Here is a 22891-nt window from a genome sequence, read left to right as displayed (position 1 = left end):
GTGATAAGGACAAGGTGTACAGGTGCCCTGTGTTGGCTCTGAGAACCTTGTCACAAGTGCGCGGTAACATCCTTCACTCCCCTGTAGATGAGTTGGCAGGAGAAAGCCCAGGAAGCTATGAGTAACCAATTGGGATGCAGATTGAAATTTTAATTGAAACCAGCAGCACAAAATACTGTTGTCAGCCTAGCTAAGTTGCCCTATGTGTGTGCCATAGCCGCCGTACTTGGCCGGATTAACGGCCTCTAAATGCCAAGGCTCACCACCATGCACCACTAACTTCATTAAAAGAAGTCGTGGGCAGTGGCGATGGACTTATCTTTCCGGATGTAAGCGTATGGTAAAAGTTGGCTTATTCTTGGAGCAGAATGTCTTTAGAGTCATGTCTCTGCCACAAGCTTTACTGAATGTAACGTATGGTGAAGCAGGTTAACAATCATGAATCCCAAGAGACACTGGCAGTTATAAGGAAGGAAAATGGCTCTTCCGTCAAGTTCAACATTTCCTATCATCTGTGAATGTCATCTTCATTCATCGAGAACTAACCCATGTGGCCCTGGTCAGCTCTAAGCGACCATTGTCAAATATCTCTGATACTATAAATAAACTTCGATAGATCACGATGATCTATACCTCACAATTCAAAGGTGGTTCAAACTGTTAACTTGGAATTTTCGAATAGGAATGACGGGGACCATCAGCTATCAGTATAGCATCTTATCTTCATCTGACATACCCGTGAGTTGGCACACGGATAGGATGATATATCTGAGCCCGAGCAGTGTGTGCGTTGGTAGGGATTGCTATCGTTAGCACAGCCTGGTTTATTCTGTTCCCCTCCTTGTCCATTATTTAGTCATGCAATCTTTTGGGCTCCAGGCAGACACAGGAAGCCTTGATTTGTGAACCTTCCCGTACCCGACTGGACATCCCCCTTGTAGCTTCCGACAAGAGTGCGTCAATATATTTCATCTGTCAACAAGCCTTGAATATATCTTGAGCCAGATCAGAGTCTCTTTACTTGGAGTCAAATCACGTAGAAATTGAAAACAATATTATCATGCCTCGAGAGCTATCATCTTATTCTATGGCCCCCTGGCCCACGCAATCCTCGGAACTGAAAGATCTTCTACAGCTACAAGATGTGAATGGGATGACATGTCATGGCTACGCTAAAACAACGCAAGCTACCTGTCGAAACATCATAGCAAGGACTAATGCATCGAGAGTCCCTGGGCTTCTGCAGATCATAGTATCTGCAGGAAAACCCGACGACCATGTTTGGCAGCATCTCCAAGATCTCGCATCAATTGCGATGTGCCGCAGGTGGCACCAGAACCAAGCAGCTACCAAATCTATGACATGGTGGAATATTTTGGTATCTAGGAGAGCTATTGTAGATGCGCAGAACCGAGATATTCTTCAAATCAACGCTCAGACTACCACGCCCAGCAATAGCTCTATCCCTCACACTCAGGCACTTTTGGCTGTTCAAATTACTTCTCAGTCTAATTTGGTGCAGATATATCGTCAAGAGTTGCCAAGAGCTGAACAAACTCCATATACTCGTTCTAATAGCCGCATACCTTCTACTTCACTCCCAGATCAGAGCCAAAATCAGCGATCGCCACATTCTCCTGGCCAGGCCCATGAGAGGAACTCAAGAGGAACTACTACAATAATTGATTCACCTCCTAGCGCAAACACAAGATCTCATACTGCCCAACGCAGTACTTCAAACATTCCTCAGGCAGCCCGTCAAGAAACGCGTCTCACGGTACACACGTTTGGAGCATATGGTGTGCAGCGCCACCCATGCCACCTCAACAACATCATCCGAAGCAAGCTGCGAGTCAATCTCAACGCAAGAGAGCGTGATATTGGTGGATACATCTATGGATACACATATCCGTCAAACCATCGTATCACAAACGGTCTCATACAAGAGTATATCAAGATCGGATTCTCCAAAGATGTGGGGCGAAGAATGAGAACCTGGGAGAGTCAGTGCCACTATACTCCACAAGTGGTCTTCGCACTGAAGATGCCTTATTACAGAAGAATCGAGAAGATCGTTCATACTTATCTCTCCAATTTTCGCAGACAGGAGCAGATATGTCCAGCCTGCGGAGCAGATCATGTCGAGTGGTTCGCAACCCAGCCAGACTACGCAAAGTCTATTGCGTTAATGTGGCAAACTTGGGCACAGACCTTTCCATATGACGAGTCTGGACGTCTCCTTGAGGTTTGGCAGCTAAGCCTTGAGACCATAAACTTATATGACCCGTATTGTTGGGCGAAGTTCATATATGGTCCCGAGGTGGTATTGACTAGACGGTAGATGACCACTGCGATCAATACCTTGATAATGATAAAAGCCTAAAGTTGCTTCGGGGCTTCCTGCACATCAATTTCCAGTCATATTCAACGCAAATACAAAACATCCTGTGGCTCCATGGCAAGCTTTCACGCAAGCTCACTCAACGGCAGCTCACGCAATGATATGCCGGACAGGACAAGTGCGATACCAACAGGCTGAAGAGGGTCTATGTATAGCGCCGGATCCGGTCGTTTTGACAGAGCATCCTCATTCGAGGCTTAGTGCAGCTGTTTGTTTTAGATTTTGATCTCTCATCATACTCAACCATCCCTAAACGACGCCTTATATGAACACGACACGATGATGTGCTCATCATCAATTATACAAGCTCAATTATATGAGCCAAGGTTCAAAAATTGAAATCCCAAGCATCGTTGCCCAACAATCCCATCCAAAATTGGTTGTCTTGTCCGACGCTATCCTCCCACCCAGGTGGCAGATAGGCTGCAAAATCATCCGGGGTTATCGCTTGAGGGTTGAGACTTGCAGCTCTAGCTTCATACCACTTCTTAATAGACTGAAGTTTTATGACATATTTTGCAAAGTTGTCGTCGTTATCTTCCTCACTGCTGTCCGTTTGCGTGATGAGACCTAGTCGGGCGAATTTATTTTTCTGAGACGTAATGAGTGCGTTGAATTGCTGAACGAGGCTGTCGATAGTTCCCGGGAAATCTAGCGTTTGTCTTGCTATTTGCAGATCCCACCCCTCGGCTTCTAGAAGCAATATTCTGGCGGCAGTGACAAGTACCGTTACAAGCTCTGCAGAACTTGCAAACGTTCGGTACATATAACCTTCAACGGGAAGAGATAACAGCGCGGTGAAGTATGACTTGGCTGCCTGTAGGCAGTATAGGAGATATTGGCATTGATACAGAGATTCATGCGGGTGTTGTGGACCTCCGAGATACGTAGCCGGCTCGAATAGGAGGACGAGGACGTAGTTGTAAGTCAGCCAGAACGAGGCTTCGAAAGATATTATTAGCCACAAAACCTCGATGTATGTGGTGAGTAGTAACAAGAACTTACGGAACTGAATATGATCGACTGACTTTGCAATTCGATCAAGCTGCGATCGAAGCGGTTGCATCTCATTATTCATCAGAAATGTAAACGATTGGTGCTTGTCAGCGCTCTTGCCAATTGGGAATCGCTCCGCTACCTCGTCAACCAGTTGTTGAAGTCTAATGACTTTCTCAAGAGTGCTATCCATGTTACAATCCCGCATTTGATTGAGGAAGTTGCAGCAAATATCGACGTAGGGGCTCTTAAAATGGTTCCGTCGCCCGAATTGAGCTGAGTTTCTGGCGGATTATCAGACACTGATTATGATTGCCAGAGCCTTCACATTACTTACACGGACATCAGAAAATAGCATCCAAGGTATACCCGCCGTTCTTCGATGGTATGAGTTCGCTGAAGCATCTCGAAATGTCTTTGTTCTCGCAGGTACATTGCGCTCTCAGGGGCCGTGGGGTCGGTACTCGATCGAAATTCGTGAGACATAGCACCAGGGCTTCTAGTCAGGCCGAGGTTGTGGGCATATCCAACGGCGAGCGAAATAAGATGCGTGATCTGTCGGTCTAAGTAGAATTGGTACTCTCCCCTTTGTAACATAGTCAGCTTCCTTCCTAAGCCACCAGATTTAGCTTGGATCAACTGTACCAGGCAATAAAAACTAAGAGACCCTCAAGGAGGTCCAAGTCTCTCTCTTCCATAACTAGAAGATGTTGGCCAAGATAAGCCATGACGTTTCGCCTCATGGCCTTCTTCTTTGAGGGTGGAATAGTCGCTGCTACAAACATTATCACGCGAAACAAGAATGGCTTCTTCGCGTACAGCTCCTGTGCACTAGTGTCCAGTCCTATTGTCACGAAAGGAAAGTTCGGCTTGAAGTTGATCTTGAATTCGTCTAGTGCCATATTCGCTTGTTCCCACGTAAGGTCATAACCGGGGCTAACAGGCGCTGAGATTCGTGCCGATGCATGTCGAGATACATCGGGCTGTCGAAGAGAGGCTGATGTATCACTTGCACAATTGTCTGTGAACCCTCGGCCTGGACCAGAGCTGGAATCATTGGCCAGGGATTCAGGAGTTCGCATCAATGGTACAGTGTCTTCTGACAAAGGCAATCCGGGAGCTGTAGAGGCAGACTGGCCAACATTCTGGCTTGCAAGAAGGGACACGATTCCATCAATTTTGTTTTCTAATGAAGCAACGCGGCTGGTGTCATGTTAGTAATCCATCTTTCAACTCTCTCAAGAGCAATCCGTTACAAATGGTATTCCATACCTTGTGAAAGGTTTCAATTGACGAGGCCTTCGAAGACTCTTGGTAGTTTGTGCGAGACAGTCTATACCTAGACGAATACACCTATCACACTTTCAGCACTGTTGTCGGGTCAATGCTACGGGATACTTATACCGGTCACAATGTTTCCCAATGTTCTCGTCCTGGAAATTACACCGTGCCTTAGCTTTGCTGCAATTGAAACAGGCACGCTGGCGTCTAGGCGGACTAGGAGGCCGGTCCGCTGGTAGATCAAGGTCATCCATAGCCGTGATTAGGGCAACATTGGCTATTGTTTGTGGCAACATCGGAGCGGGATACTCATGAACTGCGTATAGTAAGCGGTAACGGACTGAAGGCTTTCCACTTTACGGCCGGGACTCACCAAGGATTTAAAGAAATACAAGTTAATCCAGCATCGAAGTTCAGTCATCTGCCGCTAAGGGCGGCGGCCTTCAGAGGGCTGAGGTTGTCAGAACAGGGGAGCGGACTTATGTGCGGGATAACTTACGTTGAACAGACGTCGGCTTTACAAAGACTGTCGATAGACTTTCGGGCCGCAACCTATTTGGACCAATCAGAACCGACTACTTATCCCGGCTTATGTAGCTGCTAACCCGGCCTAACCCGCTGTTTATATATCGTTGTCTAAGTGCTTTGCTTGAGAACTTGTGCGTTGAATGTACTTAAGCCAACTATCAGTCGGGTTAATACGCCAGCTCAGTTTTCTGATCTAATTTTCTCGGGGAAATTGAGAGCAGCATCTACTTATAGAATGAACAGCTCCCAGGTACGTCTGTGTAGAATTTACGTGTATGTGCGTAAGTGTGTAACAGTTGAACCCGCTCTTCATCCACAGGTTACGACTGACCGAATTGAGACTAAAATTTATACCTCCCAAAGAGCTTCCAATATCTATTAAGCTGAATGCTCTCGGTCGAATTCGAGGGCCGCGAGTCGACTTATGGCAGCGTCGAGGAGACCCCCTTGTTGATCGGCTGTCGCCTGTGTCGTGGCTTGCGTTAGCCACTTTGAATGATCAACAGACGGATATGGAGACACAGAATCTTACGATGCCATGGAACATACTAATCGCGCGTATAGTAACACAAGAAAGGAGGCAGACAAAGATGTACGTGGAGTTAGCTCGGCATTGGTGGAATGTGCTCTCAGTGCAAGAATACTTAACCACCTGGTATGTTTCTGATTTTTGCAATCATGGCGTTTAAGTGAGGCCAAGCGAGTGGACGCAAGCATTTCGATTCGCTATCATCTTCTCAGATTATAATACAATGGCCACAAGTGTGGATTGTTGGCATTTCTGTGCTCAGACTGGTAGGGTTTGCTGTATTGTGATTGAGCTTGGCTGTGGAGCGGACTTCCGTCGTTGTCTTAAGGTTCGGCTCCTTGTTCTGCATGTGTGCTGCGGGCGGATATACTGTCCAGTGCCCGCTATTGCAGGACTAGCGATGTGTAAGGCTCTGCATCAGGTGTACTAGAGCATGCTGGCTGACATCAGCAGTAGGCACATTCTCACCTGAGGTATGCTGGCTGAGAAATCCAAATTCGAGTCTTGACGACGTAAATCATTCTAGCCAACAAAAACAGATTCTCCGATGTGTAACCTTGGTCTAGGTAGCAGTTATGCCGTACTTCTTCTTGGCACCGGGGTGAAATCGTGTTTGAAATGTCAACGGTCGATCTCTTTACGCCGCCTCCAACGGGCCAGACATCAAGACAAAATATGAATAGCCATTATGCCAAGCTAATTCTACGAATCAGACTGTGATGAAGATGACTTGATTTCGCCCGCCCTTGCCCTGATATGGCATATTATCCCAATGCAGCCACTTCATCCTGTCGACATCACGCCCTTCGAAAATCACCATAGCATGCAGCTTCAGTTTGTTTCCAGCTTACTAGCCTGTTTGCCTCACGCCAAAGCGTCGAACCGGCTTCTTTGCTAAGACACAGGACTTGGATATCACCGGAGACAATGCCAAAAGGGAAAGTTGTAACTCCGGCATCGTGATCCAAGCCCGACGTTATAGCCGGAATCAAGCGGTGGGATGCGAATCCTACCCTATTATCACGAAAGTCCCAACTGGTGCTGGTTTGACTTGGTCGCTTAGTCCAAGGACTCGAATCAGCGCTCCGTTCCGATAGGAAGTCGTATAGTAGTGACGGTACACCACCATTGATAGCCCTCAGCCTCTGATTCTAGGCCGTTCGAAGGCCTTTCTTTTCGAAATTTGGAGCTTCTCTGCTGCTATCAAGCGAAAATGGCTACCTTCCTAACTGAAACAGATCAAGGATCTGCAAAGCATCGAATGAGTGTCGAAAAACGATACCCATGCAGCTTCAAGAATACGGCAGATGCGATTCGCTTTTATGCCCAGGGCCCGTAGGCCTTACGTTCTTCAACGGATGCAAGAACATTGCAGGCAAACAAGGTCGTCCGTGTTCAGCCTCCCAAGCGTCGCCGCCGATCCCGGTATCTTCATAGCCCAGCCAATTGTTATATAGCCTTTGCGGCGGGTCGGCGCGATAGTACCACGTGCTACCGCTGTACCGGCCTTCCTGACCCCAACCCATGGCACTGTTATTACCGCCGCTGGTACCATTCGGGCCGCTGTTGAACCATCGACTAAGCGCCTCACCCGACCAGTCGCGGTCGAAGAAGACAGGGATGGGCGCGTAGACTGCCTTGAGCCCATGGAGCAGCGCGACAGTGTTCGTCTCCAGTTCAGATCCGACATGATTACCTCGGAGGTTCTCGACATGCATAATATCTATCAACCGTCTGGAAATCCTCGACTGTGTGACAATGGCAGCCCTTCGGGGCAGGTCTTTCGAATTGTGACTGGCGTCATTGTAGGACCATACCTGATTCCTCAGAATCCAATTTGTGCCCACGGGGTTGAAAATTGGCGAGACGGTGATGAGATCGGCGTCTTCACCAACACCCCATTCATAGCCATCGAGTTCCGGAGACGGAACAGGTGGCTTGGGACCAATCGGCTGAATGAACGGTAGATCGGGTGGCCCCCAGACAGTCTCGCTGCCCGAAACCTCTTCAACATGTTTTCGGAAATCGGTGTCGTATTTTCCATGGACCGAAGGAATATAGAAGCGTTCGTTTCGCTCCCACAATCCTCGCCGAGGTTGTTTTTTCGCAAAGTTGACTAGTTTGGTAAGTAGGTTATAATGCTGGCCTATAACGCGAGAATCCAACTCCCAGTTCCACAAGAACTCATATTGGCGATGCTCCTGCGCGAACTTCTGCACCGACAGCCACTGCGCGTTATGCACCTGTGCTTGTTCTCCAGTGCCCAGTGCAGGATACATGCTTTGGACTTCCAAGTCGTTCCATAAAATCGTTATATTTCGGAACTCTAAAGGTACCCCTTGAAGAGCCGAATCATGGACTGTCTTGTTTGATAGATCATCGTGATCGAATTTACCTTTGACTTGAATGAGGAGGAAGACCTCGTACTCTCCCCCGCTCCGTAGTGACAATTCAGAGATGAGCGAGCGAATCACCTGCTTGTCGTTCTCAGTGTACTCTCTACCAGTATATGAACGAAGTAGAACAGCCGTTCGAGACTCTTTTTGTACATCGATAGTAGCCTCTGTGCTGTTCTCAAGCAGCTGCGACTGAAATCGACTTTGCCTTCTGATCCGGCGACTCGAGAATTTCTCACTTCGCAACTCATCGGCCGACGCTGCCTTAGGAATATCGGTATGTGACTGAGGGGGCTCTGCGTCTGATAGCTTGCTCTCTTCGTCGTAGATTGAAATGTATTGATTTGTATGACCCTCCAGGTCAAAGCGCGCTTTGTTTCTTTCGACACAATCGCGCTGAAGCTCTCCCCAATTCACGTTATCCCACTCCAAAAGCCGCCGATTCGCATCGAGCTGCAGTACCAGCCCATATTGAGCCAGTTTGGTCTCCCTTTCGTAGCAGAGATTTCGATCAATGTCGAGGGTGTCGTAAGCCCCAAACTTCGGATCAGGGAAGTCATGCGGCCATCCCATAAAAACAGAAACGTCGGGCATCTCGTCCCCGGCGGGCCCTACGCATGGCATGTACTCTGCATATCCCGCGCTCCTCCACCCATTGCTGTTATAGTCTGGGTAAGGGTTGAAAACATATGGCTCGTCAACGCTGAAGGTCGTGGGTTGTGACCATTGAGTCAGCTTCCCAGCTGCCTTGGCTTTTGATTCCCCTTTCTTGCTGAGAGAGGCAATCGTGTTGCCGTATATGGCTCCTGCACTCGAAAGGCTGTGTTTTCAGTCAGTCAATATCCAGAGTCTTTTTGTTGCGTGCTATGCTTACTTCCCCAACTCTTTCCATTCTTCTTCGAACCGCAGACGGATTAGATCAGCCTCTGTGGGCTCTTTCTTCATGTCTTTTTCAGGCTTCGTTGTGTCCTTCTCCTTTGCTTCTGCATCATCGCTAGAAGGCCTAGATTTGAAGGTGTAATAGCTTGTGGTCGAACTTGGTAGCGCAGCGAAATATAGAATAACGACAAAGAGACCGAGGTAAAGAAAGATCCTAGGTCTCACAGCAGGTTGGCGTGATTGGATCTTCAGGAGCCCCATCTTGATGCGAAGATATGCAAAAGCCTTCTAGATTTCTTCGTGGTCAAGCCAGTAGGAATTTCTCATGATCACCCATGCACCGATATTGAGAGCCAAAAGGAAGACGACGACCGTGTATGGCTCCGCTTAGGTGTCCAGGGAAGGGGACCGTTGGTACAATAATCCGGCTCCGGAATTAATGGCCAATGTCGCAGTCAAGCAAAAAGAGTAAAGGAAGTGTTTTTGAAAGAATGTACGAATTGAAGGCAAGAATTGTTCTTGTAAATATCACCGCATTTGCTTGCTTAACGAGAGACACCCGAAGGGCGAGCAAGCGATTGGTAATGAAAGGGCACGGAGAAGACACCAAGACTTCAGGAATTACAAGAAACAGAGGCAGAGGAGACCTCAAACCCTTTATTGCAGATGGAAAATGGAAATATGGATCGGGACAGTGCAAAGTCCCCTACTATATCCGCCATTGCAGATCAATGTAATAGCCACAGGCGCTTGCTGGCGGCTACAATTGATGCCTCATGGATGGAAAGCGACCTGGTCGAAAAGGGGTAAGAACTGCGCGTAGGGCCTGTCTCTCGTCGAATGCTTGAGGAACTCCGGTCAACTTTGCCAGAAATAGCAGCGTAGAGACTGTCAGGTCTTTTCCAGTGTTCTCAGTAGCCTGTACCTGCGAGATGATCACTGATTAAAGAAGCCGGACAGTGTCATTCGGTTTTCACGGTCCTCCGCGTAAAGCAAGGCAATGCGTATCTTCCAAGCAGGATTGGGTGGAGAATGTACCATGCAACACGGTTCAACAAGTCAAAACGATGCCCACTTGACAGGTTGCGAATTGCGGAACTGTGACGAGTGACGACCGTCGTGGAGCCTTTTCGCCAAGCTCATTGCAAGTTATGTTGATCAATAACCGGTATTTGATGATCAGCCTGCGTTTTCTGTTTGAAAAAGGAGATATTGTGGGTCATCTCTTGTCTAAGTTCACCTCAGTCGTAAATGCAAGAGATGGAGGGCAAAGGTTGTTGCGCGGAACGTTTTATAATCGTACATGAAGCATCCACTTTGTCGGTCGTTCAAGGTGGACTTCATCTTGATATCAAAGGTCTGCTATGAGAATCTTGAATGGCTTGTGAATCCAAGTCATAACCAACTGGGCCACCGATCCGATGTGACGCTGACACTATCACTTGGCAAATTCTCTCCTGGGAAGCGAAGTTGTCGTGAGATAGGCAGGCTTGGCAAGTCGGTCTTAACTCTGGAGCCTTAACCCTTTTTAGTCCAGTGCCCGTTGAAGAAAAGCAAACGATGTGAGAAATAACTGCTCAATTGCCCCTGAAGTCGTCCTTTCAATTGTGGTCAGGCGTACATACGCTCACGCCCTCTTACCACAGCGTGGAGTGTTTTGTTTCGAACGTGTGGGGCCGTTTGTGGAGTCGTCAAGGTGCTGCGCCCTCCTTTGCCGAGAGTGGAAGTTGCGCACACCGCTCGTAACCATCCCTGGCCTGGGGCTCTTGACTTCAATACAGCCGAAGAGGCATCAAAGAACTCATGATGCGAGGTCAACATGTCTTGTGTTAGTCGGATATTGAAAAGCAATACAGCAGGCGCTACAAATCAGTGTTATGCTATGCTATCACGTCTCAGACATCTATTCTCATATCCCATAGAATGAGACTAATTGATTGTTCCTTTTGTCTTGGCGCATACTCGGGTATGGGACCCGTAAGACATCGTGACCCATGTGCACAATGTCTTGCTTATCTATCACGAGCCAGATCGGTCTCCGTGTATGGGCCCACGTAGAACAACGGCAAATGTACCCGCCCCATCGAACCGCAATATTGAAGCGAGAGACAGAGGTTGCCATCAAGAGCGATGATGTTACAAACATGCCTGCTACAAGTGAGGATCTCTCAACTCTCTAGATGCACCAGCCATTCTATTGTTATCATGGGCTGCATCATACAAAGATTTTGACGACTGGGAGTGTTCTTGATATCGTGACAGGCATCATAAGTCAATGTGACCAGTGGGCAGAATAAGGAGCATTTGAGCAGCAATATTTGTAGTATTGAAATGGCTGTTGTGACAGACAGCCGCTTTCTTCATATCATCTTCTCAGATCACCACGACCAAGCCTTCCATCCGTCCCTCCAATTGCCCGTCTCCAATTCCCTTCCACCACCCTCTCCGAGCACAGAATTATTAGACTCGGAAGTTCAAGAGTAATTTTGGTCCAGATTTCGTCAGAAGATTTCCTCCATAATCAAAGTTCAACGAATGTGTGCCTCCAACGCCATGATGTGTTGTCGTGATAGACAAGCTCCTCGCCTGTTCCAAAAAAATTCAATGCCCATCGACCCTGATCCCTCCGACCAGGCAAGTCGATATGATGCCAGAAATAGATCGACAAATAAAGCGTTCAAGAACGTCAAGTGTTCAAGACAGAACAAACAAATGGGGTATATGAAGCGAACAAAAAGCCAACAGTGGGTATAGCGGAACTGGCGCAGGCCGCGCCAACTCCTGATCAAGGAGATTCGTCCGTGTCGTGGGTGAATATTACAAAGATTTCGTATCGAACAAAATCAGCTCGTCGAGCAGCGCGAAGCGAAAGAAAAAAAGGCCAAAATTATTTAGATATTGTTTGCTGATGGTTCAGCAAGCTTCACATCATTCCGAGTCTCGTCATTCTCTTCTCCATTCTTGGCCTGACTCCTGGGGGCCCTAGTCTGTTGTTGCTAGGAAGGCCTGGCCGGGCGGGGAGGCCATTACCCATGCCGCGGCCACCAGGTGCGAGATTTGAGCCGATTCTAGGGCCGTTGGGTGCGATCCACGGCTGCTGTACTCGTCGCCAAGCGTCTTTCTCGCAGAAGGCTTTGCCATTTACCTCGAAATAGCCGTCGTTCAGGACGATACCACAGTCTCCGCAGCGGAAGCAGTCAACATGGTATTTCTTGGTACTCTCATCCTCGAGATATTGTCCTTCGATGCCATCACCGCAGCTTCCACACAGACTGCCATTAATCTTGTGATAGTGTCGCTTGCAGTACGGTTTGTCGTCGTGAACGTAGAACTCGGAGGTCTGGAATGGCTCGCGACAGGTTGTGCATACGAAGCACGCCTTATGGTAGCGTCCAGTAAGACGGCCATCGGCACTTGAAATCGACTTGCCAGTGATCGCCTCCCCACAACCCTTGCAGTTCCGTCGAGCTGGCTGCACAGCGGGGTCTCGAGCCCTTGAGCTAGGCAAGCGCTCTGGCGAGGCAAAGCGCGGTGATGGAGGTGCAGGGAAGTTGTTGCGTCGACCGCCCTGAACAGCTGGGTCGTTCCGGCTAGATGGCTCCCAAGGAGCCCTCAACTGACCTCGTGGTCCTCCCTGAATGGCAGGATCATTACGGCCCTGCTTGTCAAACGGAGGCGGTTGTAATGGAGCGGAAGGAAGCTCCTTCGGTTTTATTTCATCCATAGATGCCTGTAGATCGTTCATGAGGTTATCAAAGCTGGACGTATCCGATGGATTCCTGCCGGATCTCGAGCTTTGCGACCTAGCTGGGCTGGTCTGTGAGCTTGGCTGGCTTGGTCGACTTGAGGCCGACACGCTTGACGAAATCGACTCGGAAGGAGAATGGTAGGGGTTCCCAATCCCAAACTCATCGGCAAGGTTAATGGCTGGTTTGCCACCAGACGTGCCTGGTCGAATGATGCTTTTTCTCGGTGGTGGCGGCCTGGTCATATCTGGACCCATGCCTGCGGACGGCCGCCTGAATCTGTCACCATTTTGCCCAGCCATATCATTGGAAGGTCTTCGCAGTCTGTCTGGCCTTGGACCAGGCGCGGATGGTGTTCGTATTGGCGCTTCAAATTGTGCATTCGGTCGCGGAAACGTTTCGGAGCGATTAATACCACCAAATGGTGGCTCTGGTTGAAAATCGTCAAATGAAGTCCCCGGAGGACCGAAACCACCATAACCATTCTTTCTTGGCAGCCGCGGTGGTGCCATGCCACCCGAGTTGAAGCTCGACGAGGAGGCCGAAGTGCCCGGACGCTCACCAGCGCTCGGCCGCCGGTTGGATTCGAAGGGTTCAGGTGCAATGGTGTTCATCCTGGTGAGCAGATTGGCTGGCTGCTTCTTAGGACTGCTAGCTGAATACATTGGATCGGCATCATAGCCATCTGGTTCCGGGAAGCCACCATATCCGCCGGGTCGCCGTGATTGTTGTGGTGGGGTTGAACCATAATCGTCTGCGATTCTTGGTTGGAAGTAATCATCTGTCCTTCCGGCGCCAGGCCGAGAGTTGGGTGTCTTTGGTGATATGCTGCGAGATCCGCTTGATACGCTCACTGGCGTTTGTTGCCCTTGTCGTAGAAAGCTACGGTCTGTATTGATGTTAGTACACGGAGGCCGGTGATTAGCAGAATTGAAATAGAGGTGAACGCACTGGCTGTAGCTGTGTCGATGGGCGGTACAATCGATATCTTTTCATGAACACTCTTGGAAGGCATCATGCTTTCGAATGCGCCTGAACCGCCGCAGATGTGCTCACCCATCATCGAGATCTCTACTTGACGAGCACATGTTGAGCATTTAATTGTCGGCATGAAGCTCGACTCGCGAGGCAAGCCGGCCATCTTCGTTGAATTACCCTCCTCCTTTTATTTTTGTCCCTGAACAATAGATAAATGAGCTCAGTGTTGACATGCGGGAGCAAATGTCAATGATATGATCAAATGATGCTGGAATAGTCGTAATTGAGCGTCCGTCGAAGACAGTGATGATACAGGCATCAATGTGTTGTTGGATCCAAGTTATGGCACTGTCTTGTCATACGAGGTGGCCAGCAGGCGTTCCAAGTCTCCCGATCCTGGGTAGATGACTCGATCCGTAACACAGAGAGAGCTGAGCAGTTTGATGATAGGACAAAACACACAAAACACAAAGCAAGACTGGAGATGCCTGGTGACTCGATATTGGCAGAGCGGTCACAGGACTCCAGATGTACGCAGGTGTGAACGAGTGACACTCGAATGGCGTTATCCCACAGGGATCTTGTTTCGAAGATGTCGATTGATGTCGAGGAAACAAGATCGAAGTGAGGGATCCAGAGGGGAGCAAGGCAGGAAGAGGTGGAAAAGGTCTGTGAGAGAGCCCGCCTGGTGTTGCGGTTTGTGTCTCGAAATGCGGAGGGTTGTTGCTTGGGAAGGGGTGCGGTGTGCAAGTGTAGGTGCAGGCCTGGTCGGTTGCAGGTGGAGCTCGTATGCTGGAACGGCCAAATTGGTCCTGGTACAGGCCTGGCCACGGACCCCGGCCAGTGAGCTAGAGGGTGGATTTATGTGTCTGTGAGAGGGCAAAAGGTGGGTGAGCCTGTGTGTCAACCCTTGTCCAGGTGCTGGCATCAACAAGCAAAGCAGAGTCCGAGTGACAAGGGGGCCCGATGGTGTCTTTGTTGACAAGAGGCTTGCGGTGAGCTTCCTTCTTCTGCGACCTCTCGACTCTTAGCGCAGGGGTCCTGACGCTGGTGCTGCATGCCCAGCTGGCTTTAACCAGGTGCGGTTCAGAGGCACTTCAACTCGCGCGGGCTAAACTCGATTGGCCCGACAGCGTCTGCAAGGTTAAATGGCGAATGGACGGGACGTCGATCACAGAGCATGAGCTGCGTGGAGAAAAGAGAGGGTGACGAGGGCGAGAGAGATGAAGCGGTGCTTTGTAGTGTGGGAAGCGGATCCCTAATACACTACAATTACAATACCGTACTGATGTGAGAGTACCGGTAGGTAGAGTCCTCCGACTGCGTCCTCATCCGCCCCGTGTCGTATCACGAATGGGAGCTTCCACCGGCTATCAAGGGAGTTAGCTTCATTAGATTCTGCCCTGAACCTGACACGCTGTTGGATGAACGGCTGTTCAGGGCGGACTCCTGGCATTTGGCCACAGCCTCCAAGTCAATATTCCAGAAAAGTGACAATGCAACGTTCTCCTTTCCGCAGCGTGCCGTATCTCGACAGCGAGGCAGGTCTGGCAATGGGAGCCCCATTCCTCATATTACTGCATAGTAAGAGCGAGGTCCAATCTCTGGTTCCTCATTTTGATAGCAACTCCACTTGATGCTCCAGGCCGGATTATCTAACGCCACCTCCCACCAAGGCGGCGGCTTGTTCGCTACCGCTCTGTTCCAGTTTTCAACGAGGAAATACCCGTATTCGCTGCAGAAATTAGGTGGGGTTGCGGGTACCTGCGTCCAGAACCTCTAGCCTAACGCGTACCTGTAGCCCGGACTCCGACAACCTGTCTTCAATTCACCACCAAAAAGGCCACCACCTCCTTGCCTTCGCCTTAGCCTGAGCCCAGAAAAGCCGCCACAGGAAGAAACAATTAAAGAAACGTCTCTGGCGTGGACCAGCCAATTGTCGCACCTCGCCGCCCATTCATGATGATCCGTCTCCTGCCCCTCAAGAGCGTCCCTTCGGTCATGCCGCCTGCCTTGATGGATCATGATTCATTCGCTCAAATGATACCAGTCGGCTCGAGTTTAGCCATTCACGGGACTGTCAGTTCTCGGGGGAACAATGATGCATCGCTGCAACCTCACTGGATGGGTGTAAGAGCGCAGGAGGTTGCATCATTTTACAGCGTCCAAAGATGCTCATATGAAAGGGGGGCTCTTCGCTGCTTGGCAGATCCTGTGACATTGAGTACCTGCTGCCTTCCAGACTAAGACCCTCCGGGGCATTCGGTCGTGCAATCTGAAGAGCCGCCGAGAGAAGCCTTAGAAGGTTGGCATAAACAACCACCCGACAAGGGGATTGGTCTCTGTCGCCACGCTATATTTCCGATTCCCCACGGTTCATCAATCAATCTGAATCGCCTGGATTTGTAGTCATTACGTGCATTGGATTGCACAAAACGATCATAGGCGTTAGATTATTCCCGACATGAAGCACCCAATGATTCGGCCTGACTGCCTCCCAGCCAGCCCCGTTCCTGAAGGACAATGCGGCTGGTCGTCTCGCCGAGGACCCCTGCTCCTGGCGGCGTCCTTGGTGTCGTTTTAGGCCAGGGATCTTTCCGTTTTGGTGCACCCCCTAGTCGACATCGTGGATCATCATCTCTGTCTCAGCTACTCCTGTGGCACATCGTGGGCATCGTCAGATGGGCAATCAATTAACGCCGCCAGCATTCTGCAGCTACGACTGACGTATCAGAGAGAGCGGCCACGATAAGTCATGCGTTTGGTCGGCGCGTCATATGCCTAAAGGGTCACCCTTCTACCGTCCATCTGGGTCGCCGGTCTATGAACGGCGGCCTCGCCTTCAGCGGTAATTGAGACTGCTGAGCTGCGAAGCGGCCTGCTAATAATGAAGTCAGTGTCAGCGAGATAATCCTTTCAACAAGCGCTCGCTCCCGTCAGCCGTCAGACGTAAGCACACCACTTCTCTTCAGGAACGGGATGCGGAAGTGCTTGCATTTGAATGTTACACACCCTTTTCCAACACATGGACGATCTAGTCCGCATTCTGTCAAGGCTAATCACCCTGTCAACTGTAAACAGCAATACGAAATGAGAGTCCATTTCCCTCTATTCCCCTTATCGGACATGTTAGGGAGCTTTGCATGTCGAGTCAAGGTGTTTTGGGCTATCAATCGACCTTGGATTAGTCCCGCGCCATCATCGACCCCATAGCAGTTACGGACACTTCGGCAAGGCAAGGGATATGCATTCATCATGCGGGATTTGCAAAGTCTATGAGATATCCTCCCTCCACGTTACTCCGGTTCGGGCTACGTATGCCTTGCATAGGGGGTAAGCTACAGTACTCTATCTTAATCACGACATTCTCCGCATTACAATCATGATAGACACAGACTAGCAAAGATCAGTGGATATTGCGATGAACCATGATAGACTACCTTGCGCACGTGCCAGCCAGCTCCATCATGTCGACGCTTTTTGTAGCGCACTGAGCGCAAGGGGACCTCTGATGCTTTAAAACATGACGATCAGCATTTTCGCCTATCTGAGGGTCAAATCTGTTCCTGAACTACCGTAGTCACAGGACCCTGAAGCGGAGTCTTCGATAAAATGCATTGATAAGGATCTGCCCCATCAGAGATGAAGTATGCGTTGACAGACTCAGGGTCTTCCAAGTTCTGTTCATATGGGCTCACGTATCAAGGCCTGTAGTGTCAGGTCCACACAAAAGGTCGTTCAGGCCTCGTAGAAAGTGAATGCAGCTCAAGATGCACTGACATACATACTCCTTGGGTGAGAAAGCATGTCTCCCACGGTTGTCACACATATGGCTAAAGAGCTTCGTGAGCCGACGGCACGGATACTGGGAGTTCCAGGTTCCGGCCCGGGAGGTTGAGGAGCTGCTGGATCGACCAGAGCCGAGGGACTGAATGCCAAGCCTTGATGTGATGGAGATCATGCAGTGACAGACACGGCTTGTCAAGATGCCCCAGATCATAGCGGTTCCCGTACTGGTAGTTGCTTCACCCAACCCACGACGCATGATCGTTGATTGACAGCATTGATGGCTTTTGTCTCGTAGGTTGATGCCGAAATGCTCTTCCCATCTCAAGCCAAGACCAGACCCAACAAAGTCACCAGCATAGCACACTTATTCTCAAATGTCACTCCGATCGTCTGGGAGTCAAGAGGATGTTACTGACGCGCCCCGTCTTCTTATTACATAATGTCTTCTTTACTTGGCTTGAAGGTGATCCGCACGTAAAGAGGCCGCGTCACAGATAATCTTAGAACTTGACCGCGCTTTCCGACTTCTCTCTTCTCCGGCCGGCCGCCCATCCCCACGGGGGCCCGATTTTAATAGACTATACAAGTGCCAACTGTCAACAGATGGGGTAAAGCAATCTGTCTCCCTTTGGATCTCCAGAGAGCCACGCCAATTCACCGCCCATTTCGAGCGATCCCTTCGTTATTTGTATTCGACTGCATCGTGATCGTCAGGGCAATGGCCAAGCACGCGAGCATGTGGTGGGTGTTACCCCTCCTCATCCCACCCGCACTGATAAGGAGGCTTATCGATGTGCATTTCTGGTATGTTGAAGGTTGAATTGAATGCATTCAACCTGCAGCAGTCTCCAGTTTGACCACTCAACAACGTTCTGTACTTTTGCAGGCATCCACAGCTGCTTGGCAACGGCAAACTAACGGCGAAGTATTTACGCTTCAGAGAGCGAAATCGCACGCTGCCAGCACATCGCATCATGTAAGAGGCAACGGTAGGCCGGCGCCCGACGCTGCCGGTTGGCCAATTGGGGCATAGCAGCTACCAGTAGACACAGGTAGTTGACCCCGCCAGATTGCGCCCACCAATGGAGGGGTCAAAATGCCACAGTGCTGGAATCCATGGCTGCCTTCCATCTCCACAAGCGTACACAGAATTGTCAGGTAGTTCTTACGTTTCCTTTCCTAAACCAGCCTACGTTGCTATCTAGTATTGCTGCAAGGTCGAAAGCGACCCTTGGTAGATTTGCGCTATATCGGCGCGTAGCACGGATAACTCAGGAGAATCGGCTTGATTCCTTCCCTCACCGCCCGAATCTCCCCACGTACTTAAGCCTTCTCCCTCTGGCATTCCTCCTCTGCAAACAAAAGAGTTTCCTCAACCACTCGTAACTTCACCTTCAAACCAAACACAGAACCAACCCGTCAATTCGATCGCGCTCTCGAGTTGCGATCACCGAAACCCGTCAAAACGTTTTCCAACCTCCTCAACTCGTATGTGATTCCCTGTGCATATCGTGCTCGTGATAGACAATGTACTGACATGTTTTCCTCCAGGGTCCATAACCAGTTTGCTGGAGCCCGTTGCTCTGCCTCCGGTAGTTCAGCGGACTCGGTCTTTACTCACTAAAGACCTACAAAGATTTCGAAAGATTGAAATCTATCCCGTAAACCACCCGTCAATATGGCTCCCCACGCCGAGGTCGACACGGGCTCCTTCACTGGAAATGGACACACTACCAATGGCACCTCCCAGGCTCCTGCTGGGAGCTCTGCTCACAAGGACCTGTTCCAGGTCAACTCCCCCAACGTCGTGTACACGGACTCTGAGATCCAGTCCAAGTACACTTACCGCACCACTCTGGTGAACAAGGGTGACGATGGCAAGTTCGTTGCAACCCCCCAAGAGACTGTGTATGACTTCAAGGTCGATCGCAAGATCCCCAAGACCGGTGTCATGCTTGTCGGTTGGGGTGGAAACAACGGAACCACCGTCACTGCCGGTATCATTGCTAACCGCCGTGGGCTGGTCTGGGAGACCCGCGAGGGTCCTCGTGCTGCCAACTACTACGGCTCCGTCATCATGGGCTCTACCATGAAGCTCGGAACTGATGCCAAGACTCACCAGGACGTCAACATTCCTTTCCATGACGTTCTGCCCATGGTACACCCCAATGACATTGTCCTTGGAGGCTGGGATATCAGCGGCCTGGACCTTGCCGCTGCCATGGACCGTGCTGCTGTTCTTGAGCCAACCTTGAAGCAACAGGTCCGCAAGGAGATGGCTGAGATGCGCCCGCTTCCCAGCATCTACTACCCCGACTTCATTGCTGCCAACCAGGAGGACAGAGCTGACAACCTGATTGCTGGGTCCAAGGCTTCCAATGCCCATGTTGAGCAGATCCGCAAGGACATTCGGTAAGGATTTTATCATATCGAAGGGAGACATACCCGTAACTAACCGGTATCCAGTGACTTCAAGGCCACCAACAACCTGGACAAGGTTATCGTGCAGTGGACTGCCAACACTGAGAGATATGCTGAGATCATCCCCGGTGTCAACGACACTGCTGAGAACCTCCTGAAGGCAATCGAGGAGGGCCACGAGGAGGTTGCCCCCTCCACTGTCTTCGCTGTGGCCTGTATTCTTGAGAATGCTCCCTTCATCAACGGTTCTCCCCAGAACACCTTTGTTCCTGGTGCCATTGACCTGGCTGAGAAGCACGGTGCCTTCATTGGCGGTGATGATTTCAAGTCTGGTCAGACCAAGATGAAGTCCGCCCTGGTTGACTTCTTGATCAACGCTGGTATCAAGCTCACCTCCATTGCAAGCTACAACCATCTTGGCAACAACGACGGCAAGAACTTGAGCTCCCAGAAGCAGTTCCGCTCCAAGGAGATCTCCAAGTCCACTGTCGTCGATGACATGGTTGCTGCCAACAACGTCCTCTACAAGGAGGGTGAGCACCCGGACCACACCGTCGTCATCAAGTACATGCCCGCTGTTGGCGACAACAAGCGTGCCCTTGACGAGTACTATGCCGAGATCTTCATGGGTGGTCACCAGACCATTTCCATCTTCAACGTCTGCGAGGACTCCCTCCTGGCTTCCCCGTTGATCATCGATCTCGTCCTGGTCACCGAGATGATGACCCGTATCCAGTGGAAGGCCGCATCCAGCGACGGCGCCACCACCAAGGACTACAAGACCTTCCACAGCGTGCTGAGCATTCTCAGCTACATGCTCAAGGCTCCCCTGACGCCCCCTGGCACCCCGGTCGTCAACGCCCTGGCCAAGCAGCGTGGCGCGCTCACCAACATCTTCCGTGCCTGCGTTGGTCTCGAGCCCGAGTCTGACATGACTCTCGAGCACAAGCTCTTCTAGACGCTTGTCAGTTCTGGGGGTATTTTCCTTGGACTGTGTTGACTGCTTTGCTCTACAACCCACTGGGTCTAATCATCATCTTCAATTCTCAAGACAGTCATTTCCGATGACATGAAGCTTCTTACATACTACTTAGGCTAGAACAAATTGTACCAGACTGGCCAAACATCTTTCTTTCCTTTGCCTTTGTGATCGTTAAATTGTGTAAATATGATCTGATGGTGTTGACTTCCAAGACTTCGTTGATCCTAGTCCCGGTACAGTCCATAAATGGAGGTTGCCAAAGTGGAGACTTATATCCAAGTCGCACCTTTCTCATCCTCATCATCATATGGCGTAGTGCATTAGGCTGCGCTCCTGCTGTCAATATTCGTTCAGTAAGGAAAGCGCATGTTTCGTCCTTTGCAGTTCCACACTTCACCTCGGGCAGGAGCCCATGCTCATGAGAGAATGCAACCGCGATATGCCCACATGTTCTTTTCACCAGGGCTCTTCACATTAGATGCATTCCTAATGTTTGTCTTCATGGCCATCGTGTCTATACACAGAAGCAATGGCGTCATCTCCTTCAATTCAATCATTCTACCAGAGGGAAACCACTTCACCCTCCCTCCGCATGTAGCAATACTTGGAGCACCCCAGCAAGCAAAGAACTGCGCTCCGGAAAATGAAGCTACTGATCAACCATCGACTGTTGAATGGAGTCCAAGTCAAGAATATCGAGAAACACAGATCTGTCAATTGATGGGTGGACCTGGTGCAGTGACATTTAAAGGGAGAATCGTCAATTACTTCACTGCTGGCGAGATTGCTGCTAGACGCCATTATTTGCCACGAGGCAACCACTTCCTGGTGATCAAGGATAATACTGGAGTTATTGCGGTAAGTTTTTGGGTATTTATGCGCTATAGATTGCCACAACGAATGTCAACATGATTTGGTAGTCTTATTTGATATTCCAGATACAATTTCTGGCTCACGTCCCCGACGACCACCGGATCCGCCTCGGCACACTCGTCACTGTATGGATGACCTTTATAGCAGACTTCAGTACTGATTTGTCCATCCATATTCCCTTCGTCTCTCATGTCACCTCTGTTCACCTTGCTGAGCACAGTCCATCATGTCTCAAGTTTCATGATATCGCTTTGGATCCAAACGAGACAGACCTTTGTCGAACACCTCTATACTATAGTCCCTCTCCGGAAGACAATATTTCTCCGCCAGAGCTTATGAGTCTGAAAGCATATCTTTTGAATGGCAATGATAGGGTGGTTAGCCCAAAAGTTCTTGTATGTGTCAGAAGCATTGGCCCTCGCAAGATTATGAAGCCGGCAACACACGAGGCACCTTCTCTCTTGATTGATGTGGGCATCTTCGACGAAACAGACAACTGTGTACTGAAAATTTGGGGGGAGAAAGTCGACTCAGTCAAGCAATGGAAACCGAACGCTACCATTCTACTCATGACCAATCCGACTTACCGGCCCTCTGGCAGAAAGGTTGCCAAAGCGGATATTGGTCTTGGCTTCATAACAATGGTAGATGTTGACCCTGTCTTTCCTGACGCTCAAGGGTTGCGCCAGGTTGCAGCAAATGCAACGACGAAAAAAAGAATTTGTATACCTTTCCCATATGAACCCTGGGATGTCGCCGAAGCAGTCAATGGGCCTGATGCCACACTCTTTACCTTTGCCGAGATCGATGATTTTGTCAGAGATGAACCAATAGCTGACTTCACGGGCAAATCGAACGTTATGATTCTTGATATGAACATACTGGATCATGTTAGGAAGGGAAGACTTTGCAGCTCAGACTGGTGGGTGCTCATTCATAGATCTTCATACTCCAGGCGATTAACACCCATAATTGGCGTAGCTGCGGCGTTCCCTTGTTCTCAAATGAGGCGATTGCCATATGCAAGAATTGTCTAGGCTCGAGTCCGTTGAGTTTGAACCCTTGCACAATGGGTACACTGGCCGACGAAAC

General features: G+C 49.9%; 1 protein-coding gene across 1 annotated transcript; it reads left to right on the top strand.

Annotated features, from left to right (window-relative positions):
* Window positions 1-19201: 19201 nt before the first annotated feature.
* UCRPA7_5180 (putative myo-inositol-1-phosphate synthase protein) lies at window positions 19202-20902 on the top strand (the record flags this gene model as incomplete). Its single annotated transcript, XM_007917727.1, has 2 exons — window positions 19202-19935; window positions 19990-20902. The coding sequence occupies 2 exons, from the start codon at window positions 19202-19204 to the stop codon at window positions 20900-20902; spliced, it is 1647 nt and encodes a 548-aa protein (XP_007915918.1).
* Window positions 20903-22891: the final 1989 nt, after the last annotated feature.

The sequence above is a fragment of the Phaeoacremonium minimum genome (assembly GCF_000392275.1).
Source record: "Phaeoacremonium minimum UCRPA7 unplaced genomic scaffold PA7_03_scaffold_405, whole genome shotgun sequence".
NCBI lineage: Eukaryota > Fungi > Ascomycota > Sordariomycetes > Togniniales > Togniniaceae > Phaeoacremonium > Phaeoacremonium minimum.
Note: the sequence above shows the minus strand (reverse complement) of the source record. Positions and strands in the feature narration are given on the sequence as shown.